Source organism: Capricornis sumatraensis, chromosome 9 (genome assembly GCF_032405125.1).
Source record: "Capricornis sumatraensis isolate serow.1 chromosome 9, serow.2, whole genome shotgun sequence".
In the NCBI taxonomy this organism is placed as follows: domain Eukaryota; kingdom Metazoa; phylum Chordata; class Mammalia; order Artiodactyla; family Bovidae; genus Capricornis; species Capricornis sumatraensis.
Window position 1 is genome coordinate 71241650 of NC_091077.1, and position 8194 is coordinate 71249843.

An 8194-nucleotide genomic window follows, 5' to 3' on the forward strand; every position below is an offset into this window, starting at 1 on the left:
AAAAGTCTGAGAGGACAGATACCAACTGTTATCAAGGACATCTCTGCCAGAACTGTCATTTGCTCTGATTTATGAAATTTTAATATATATAGTTTAGAATCAGAAAATCCAAGATGGGGTGGAGGGAGACAGTATGGGTATGTATTGATGTTGTTATTTTCTAAATAGGACTCTTGGCTGGGGTAAGGAATTCTAAAATTGAAAATTGTAGATTTACAGAATGTGGCAAAACTGGTTTAATCAGTTCAGAAACCACTCGGTCCCAGGTCTGGGGTTAGCAACTGTGGTGAATTCTGCTTTGCATATAAATGATGCGGATTCTGTGGCTAAGTCTCGTCAGTTGTGTCCGACTCTGTGCGACCCCATAGATGGCAGCCCACCAGGCTCCCCCGTCCCTGGGATTCTCCAGGCAAGAACACTGGAGTGGGTTGCCATTTCCTTCTCCAATGCATGAAAGTGAAAAGTGAAAGTGAAGTCACTCAGTCGTGTCCAACTCTTAGCGACGCCATGGACTGCAGCCTACCAGGCTTCTCCGTCCATGGGATTTTCCAGGCGAGAGTACTGGAGTGGGGTGCCACTGATTCTTAGGGACTCTAAAAAAGGAGACAGATGCAAAACTTTCCTTAATGATAATAAACATGAGAGCCTTTGTAAGCGCTTCATACTTTGCATGGCCAATCTATTTGATCCAGAGAGCAGTCCCATGAGACAGGCTGGGCAGGGGTTATCACGAGGAGATGGAGTCCTTGAGTGTGAAGTGGTGTCAGAGTCAGAACTGAGACAAGGGGACTTCCCTGGTGGTCCAGTGGTTAAGAATCTGCCTTCCAATGCAGGGGACACGGGTTTGATCCCTGGTTGGGGAACTAAGATCCTGCAAGCTGTGGGGCAACTAAACCTGTGTGCCACAACTAGAGAAGCTGTGCCTTACAGTGGAGATCCAGCACAACCACAGAAGAACAGGGACAGGAAGTTGGGGCCAGACGCCTGGCCCTCCCAGTTGCTTAGTTGGAACAGACTGAAATTTGCCACACTACCGGCCCATGCCCGGCACATAGCTGGTCTCTAGGGCAACTGGCACTGCCTTCTCCAATTGGCTCCCTGGCTTGTGGGCTACACTCCACGGGTACAGATGATCACACCATCTACACCCATCTCATGCCTGTGCTTCTGCAAGTGTTCTTTGCTACAAACTCACTGTTTCCTTTCTTGGTGGCTCTACCCACCTTCATAACATCGTTCCCTCAACTTACAATGTTATCTGCCTCTTCCAACCTTACCACTTCTCTAAACATCCAAATTCTTTCAAGACCTGTATTAAATGCTACTTGCTATTCAAAGCTGCACCAGACAGCTGGAGCCCACTGCTTCTTCCCCAGATCTGTGTGTCTCAGGACATATCCCATCCTGCTTGCATGAGGATTCTTTGCAGGTATGTTTTGACGCTGGACCAGACTGGAAGCGTTTTGGGGAAGGGGGTATGTCTCACTGTTTCCTCAGTGCTGGCCACACACTGAGGTACCTGCACACTCTGGTCAATGAATGTGGGGGTGACTGAGTAAAGGAGGGATGCTAGGAGCATGGATGGAGGGAGGACATGGATGGATGGATGGAGGAAGGCTGGGCAGAGATGGATGATCACTCAAACCCTGCAGCAGAGCCATCCCTAGCCTTGCCAATGGTAATGGGATTCCAGCCAGGAAATCCCCAGGGTGAATAACCTCAGGGTTTTTGCTCCTCCACGTCCTGCCCACATCATAAAATTGTAAGTGCTTCCTCTTCATGGGTGGGAAGAAGTGGGGTGACTTTGGGGCTGAGCCTCAGCATCCAGGAGGGTTTATAAGCTGAGGCACCAGGCCCCTCAGCACCACAGCTCTTCCTTCTCATCCTTTGCTCCTGAGGCTCCAGCTCTTCAGCAGCATGGCCTTCACTGGCAAGTACGAGATTGAGAGTGAGAAGAACTACGATGACTTCATGAAGCGCCTGGGTGAGTGAGCTCCTGAGAGCACCTTCCTGGGGTTGGGCGTCACAGCCAGCTTTGCACAGGGAACCCAAAATCCATGAGGATCAGAGAAGCTGAGTGACTAGTGCAAGGTCACAAATCTAGTAATGGGTGAGATGGAGAGTTGATTGGCTTATTCATTCAAACATTTATTGAATGCTTGCTATATGCATGGGCGAACCTAATGTTACTGATGGGGCATTTCAGCAAGAACGGCTCACAGTTACACATCAGTGCCAGAAGTCATGAGACTCTCCCCCCCAGGAGCCAAGGATAAGATGATGAGTGATGTCACCACATCCTGCCTGGGGAGAGGTGACAAAGGGGTGGGAACATAGATACCAGGGTTGACAAGCTACTCGTTCACGCCGTCATTCAGCAAACAAGGGCCTCTTACAGTGCTAGGCACCATGGCTGGAGATCAAACACCCCACTCTTCTAACAGCTTGATTTGTAACACTGGTTGGGAGGAACCAGAGAGACAGTGGACTTGAGAATCCTGCAGAAATCTTGGTGTGTCAGCCAAGTGTGAGGCATTGCAGCGGTCTAGATTCAGAGGACAGGAGAGGGGCCCCAAGAGCAGGGGCTTGGGGCCATGGGCAGGAAAGAGCCCTTCTGAGTCAAGTACTGGGACTGGCCCTGAAGGAACAGGGACCTCTACAACAGTCTAGTTGCAGGGATCCGTATCTGTAAAACAAGAGCATTAGAAGACAGCCTTGCAGGTCTCATTCATTTTAGGACTTTGTAAGCTTGGGAAGTTTCTAGCATACTACTTTCTAGTAGTACGGTAGTAAATTTCTAGTATAGTATAGAAGAGCAGCTATTATTGTCAACTCCATGCCAGGAGTTTTACCAGACATAATCACTGTCATTTAATCCCTGCAACAGTCCTGTGAAATGGGCCTTATTATTCTCAGTTTGTGGATGAAAACTCTGAGCCTTGGAGAGATAGTAACTTGCCCAAGCCACATGGCTCATGACAGAACTGGGGCTTGTGCTCTTGACTGTCAAACTAACCTACCATGGGTGAAGCAAGCTCATGCCCAAAGCCACAGGTTGTAGGCAGCTCTTACAGAGTCACTCTGCTTGTTCCCGGGCCCAGGGCTCTCCAGCGACACGATTGAAAAGGGCCGCAATTTCAAGGTCATCTCGGAGATACAGCAGGACGGGCAGAACTTCATCTGGTCCCAACACTACCCTGGGGGCCACTCCATTTCCAACAATTTCACTATTGGCAAGGAGACCGAGATGGAGACCGTGGGAAACAAGAAGTTCAAGGTGAGAGCCTGCTAGCTACCCCGCCCTCCTTCCCCAGGCCTCTGGCTGACTTCTTGGCTCTCACCAAGTCCCCTGGGGCTGCTCCCTAAGCTGAGGCTTCTTCTCAAGTCTGTGTGTGAGTGCTAAGTCGCTTCAGTCGCATCCAACACTTTTATGACCCTATGGACTGTAGACTGCCAGGCTCCTGTGTCCATGGGATTCTCCAGGCAAGAACACTGGAGTGGGTTGCAATGCCCTCCTCCAGGGGATCTTCTGACCAAGGGATCAAATCCAGGTCTCCTGTGTCTCCTGCATTGGCAGGTGGGTTCTTTACCACTAGCACCACCGGGGACGCCCTTCTTCTCAAGTCTAGTCTACAGCATTAAGAGCTTGAGTTACTTGGCAATTTAGCCATTCTTGGTTTTTAATGATACATCAATAACAGACACAATAATGATGATAAAAATTGTTCCCATCTGCCGAATCCTTCACACATATATCCCGGACACTAGCTGGATCTGTCCCACATCTTAATGCAGGTAAGCCTGTGAGGTCGCTATAACTACTGCCCCACTTTACAGATGGGGGAGTTGGGCTGAGTCATGTGATTAAATAGCTGCCTGGATCCCACAGCAAGGCTGGGCCTGCACACTCAGGTAGTCTGGTTCCAGAGAGCATAACCACATTTTTATGCTGCCTGTAGTGTGACCTAGAGATTAATCTTGCCCAGGCCCTAGAACTAGACTCATCTGGGTTCGAAACGGCAATCATGGGTAGCAAAGAAGCGAAAGTTGGCTGTTTATCCCCTCCCTACCCAGAATGGCCCCTCAGGTCTTCCACCCAGCCCATGTCCCCTCTGTAGCCCCCAACCCTGACCAAGAAAGTACTCTGCTCCTCAGATTGCCAGGGGAGGAAGATAAGCTGTCATAATATTGATATTCTGCCACTTGGGTATTTTAAAAATTTAACAACTTTTCACAGTATCTTTCAGTTTCAGCACATATTGACTTGCCTTATTCTTTTCTTAATGGTGGTATAGTGTCCAACAGTATGGAAATGCTAGTCAGCATTCCCTCATTAATAGATATTTAAACTATTGACTGGCGGATAACGTAAGTTGAATATTTAGGTTGTTCACTGCTACAAACAATGCTGCAATCAACACTCTCGGATGATATCAGCATCACTTAATAACGAAGATCATTAACAGATTCTGCAGCTAACAAGGAGTGCTCAGCAGGGAGCCAGGCGTTGCTCTAAGCACCTTACACATATCATGTGTGACTGTTCAGAAACGTCTGACTCTTCTAGGGAATCTTCCTGACCTCAGGATCGAACCCTCCCCTTCTGAATTGGCAGGCAGAGTCTTTGCTTCTTCACTGAACTGCCTGGGAAGCCCACATATATGACAGTAAATCATTTAATCTTCACAGTAACCCCACGGAGTAGGTGTAAGTACTATCCCCATCACTGAGATGAGGAAACTGAGGCACAGGAAGGTCCGGTGACTTGCACAGATTATCTGGGTCTTTGGATGTATGTAATCACATGTCTTTGTTGGTGGTGTTGTCCCGTTGCTCAGTCGTTCCCAGCTCCTTGCGATCCCATGGGCTGCAGCATCACAAGTCTATAGGGCACATTAATTCCTAGAGGGGGCTGCTGGGGCTGGAGGCAGGTCCATTCCCCCGAGGGCTGGTCTGCATTTGTGGGGGCTCTGCAGCTCAGGCTGCCTTTTGCTTCCCTTTCAGGTCACCGTGAAGATGGAGGGTGCGAAGGTGGTCGTGGACTCCGCCAACTACCACCACACTGCAGAGATTGTGGATGGCAAGCTGGTGGAGGTAAGTGTCCTGCTGGTTCCCACATAAAATAGAGGATGTTCTTCTGCCCTGAGAGGCGGGCCTCTGGGAAGCTGGCTTTAGAGGCATGGGCTCTGTGCTGATCGCTGGATGCACAGGACTTCATCTGACCTTCACAATCACGCTGTTAGGTAAGGATTTTTATCCCCATTTGGCAGGTGAGAAGACTGAGGCACAGGGTGACTAAGAGGTTGGCCAGAGGGCACAGAGCTTTCTTGACAGAGCAGGAATTTGGTGTTAGGCGCCAGACTCCAGTGCCCGCACTCAGCCACCTCAGGGGCACAAGTCTGGACTTCCCAGAGTATAAATGAAGCAGGGAGTCCTGGTGGGCCCTGCAAACACAGCTGCCACTCCCTCACTCCCATGAGGGACTTCAGGCCCTGAATGCTGTATCTTCTGGTGTTTCAAGAGAAGCTGGAAATTGGTACTTTAAGTGAAATTTCCAGACTAGCCAATATTGGCAACTAATTAAAAGATTTTTTAAAAAATGTTGGCGGGGCCAACTCACACACCTGTGGACTGACCCCTCCCACAGGCCGTTTCCTCCTCCAGGGGATCATCCTGACCCAGGGATTGACCCCTGGTCTCCTGTACTGGCAGGCGGGTTCTCAGTAAACACAGGTTGGAGGTGCTCCATCCCCCACCCAACTCTTCCCCTGGGGGCTCCAGAGTTTCCCTAGGTGAAGGAAACGGATGTGAGGTGACGAGAAAAAGGAAGATGCTTCTACATGTCAGTCATTTCCTCCTCGTGAGCCTATGTCTTGGGCTAGAGTCCCCCCCAGGGGAGGTCGGGGCTGTCCTCCCCAAGCCTCTCCAGGAGGACGCACTGAGGGAGGCAGGGTCTGCCACCCTCATTCCTCTCTATCTTGCGATCTCTTCCCCGTTCCCTTGTTCCCTCGCCCAAGTCCAGTCTAGAGAAAAGCAGCACATGGCTCCGGAGGCCCAGTGCCCTCAAATTACTCCCATTTTACAGAGAAGCCTTAGAGGCTCAGAGACATAGGCAACTTGCCCAAGGCCACACAGCTAGTCTGTGGGGGAGGCAGATGAAATTGGCTGGTTTCTAAACTCTGCCTGCTCTTCCCAGGCCGTGGGGCTTCTTTCCCTCCCTTCATTTCAGTTAAAAAAAAACTATAGTGTTTTAAAATATGTCGGTGTACACATGTGTATACCCACATATACATGCATGTATATATATATGGCACAGGCTTCTCCAGTGGCTCAGCAATAAAGGATCCTCCTGCCAATGCAGCAGATGAGGGTTTCATCCCTGAGTTGGGAAGACCCCCTGAGAAAAGGAAATGGCAATCCACTCCAGTGTTCTTGTCTGGAGAATCCCATGGACAAAGGAGCCACGCGGGTTATAGTTCATGGAGTCGTAGAGTCAGACACAACTGAGCAACTAAGCACAGGCACGAGCATTGTTTTCTGGATGGAAATTGACTTCTTGGAGAATCTGGTGAAAGCTAGAGGACACTGACTCCCAGAGGCAGAGCTCCCCAGCCTGTGAGGGGTGCAGGAAGAACCCAGGGCAGAGCCTGTGAGGGGTACAAGGAGAATCCAGGGCAGAATGAAGCACATTTGTGCCTGACAGGAGAACTCATCTTCCCAAAAGAAACAAATGTTTCCTAATTCCTGGGGGCACCTGACTATGGAGCCTGTACAGCGTGAGCAGTGCCCAGAGCTCACGGCTATTACACACACACACGCACACAGGCACAAGAATGCACACACACATATGCACATGGACAGACTAGGTAGCAGAGAGAAGCTGTCTTGGCTGCTATGTCCTTCCATCTCTGGAGACCCAGAATTATCCTGGACACCTTCCTCCTCCTCCACCCATAGGGATGCATTTTGTGAGCATCCCTCTTCCCACCTCCACCCACCACCAGCACCCCTTCTCTCCTCACTCCTCCTCTAGACAGAGCCCTGGCCTCCCCCTCCATTCCATCCTCCATCCACCCCATATGAAAATCACACATCACTTTACTGCTGCCCTTGGGCTAAACTGCTTCCACAAAATTCCATTTGCCACCCGTCCCCTCCCACAAGAAAGCAGCTCTCCTCTGCTGGGCATCAGGACCAACTGATGCAATGAGCACATCAATGACAGCGTGTCTTGGCCCTGAGCCCAGGGTGCTGCACACAGCGGGCCTCTGCTGAACAGCATCCTCTTTCCAGCCTTTTCCACAAAACCTTACACTTCCTAAGGGCAGAGACTGTATGTCCTCATCACTGAGCACAGGGGCCCCATAAATGCTAAATGGTATACAGGGTGAGCGTGGCCTTCCTCCTTAGAGGGGTGACTGACTTCTCTAACCTTTAGCTTTCTCATCTGTACAATGGGGCAAGCTCAGTGTTGGGGGGAATGTGACTGGCATGGGTGAAATGAAATGGATGGATGAGTGGAAGGTTATCCCAAGGAAAGTCACATCATGCCAACATGTTAGCACTTTGGCCACATAAAAGTGAACAGAGTGAGCCTTGCAACAAACTGGGAACCAGAGGCCCAGAGAAGCAGTGCCACGGGCTCACTCCCATCAGGGCTGGGACTAGAGGCCAGTCTACCTTCCCTAGGCCCCATGGTCACCTTGGGCTCCCTGCACTGACTCCCTCTGTTCCCGCTGTTTCTTCCAGGTCTCCACCCTTGGAGGCGTGACCTATGAGCGCGTGAGCAAGAAGGTGGCCTGAGCTGGCATGAGTTGGCGGGTAGGGCTCCACAGGGGCCATAAAGCCGTATCAATAAAGCTGGCCTAACAAGACTTTCTGCTCGTTCCAGAACCTCTCTTTGTTCTCTAGTGTCTTGGGGCAGTTCTGGCTGGTGGAGATGGGAAACCCCTGCAGATGGCTGTGCAGGCCACACCTTGGCCCTGAGGTCCCTGTGGGCCCCATGTCACCACAGAGACTTGGGGTGTGGACAGGTGTGGACCTAAGACCCCTGGCCCCAGAGAAAGGGCACAGATGGTGCTCGAGAGGCATGGTGGGCACATCTCTGTGGTCCCTGCCGCTACCTGCCACCCACACTCAGGGTGGAGAGATCACTCTTTCTCAAGAGACAAATGTCCCCCGGGAGGGGTGACAC

The 8194-nt window shown here is 50.8% G+C and overlaps 1 protein-coding gene across 1 annotated transcript; it reads left to right on the plus strand.

Moving 5' to 3' along the window:
* The first annotated feature begins 1917 nt into the window (after window positions 1-1917).
* Window positions 1918-7803, plus strand: FABP6 (fatty acid binding protein 6). Its single transcript, XM_068981461.1, has 4 exons — window positions 1918-1984; window positions 3102-3277; window positions 5005-5094; window positions 7750-7803. Exons 1-4 carry the CDS (start codon window positions 1918-1920, stop codon window positions 7801-7803), a joined length of 387 nt encoding a protein of 128 aa, XP_068837562.1.
* Window positions 7804-8194: the final 391 nt, after the last annotated feature.

What these genes read in the sequence shown, in the direction of transcription:
- FABP6 (XM_068981461.1), top strand. Translation starts at nt 1,918, where the DNA reads ATGGCCTTCACTGGCAAGTACGAGATTGAGAGTGAGAAGAACTACGAT. An exon ending in TGGGAAACAAGAAGTTCAAG is followed by an intron (nt 3,278 to 5,004) that starts GTGAGAGCCTGC and finishes CTTCCCTTTCAG; the next exon opens with GTCACCGTGAAGATGGAGGG. An exon ending in TGGATGGCAAGCTGGTGGAG is followed by an intron (nt 5,095 to 7,749) that starts GTAAGTGTCCTG and finishes TGTTTCTTCCAG; the next exon opens with GTCTCCACCCTTGGAGGCGT.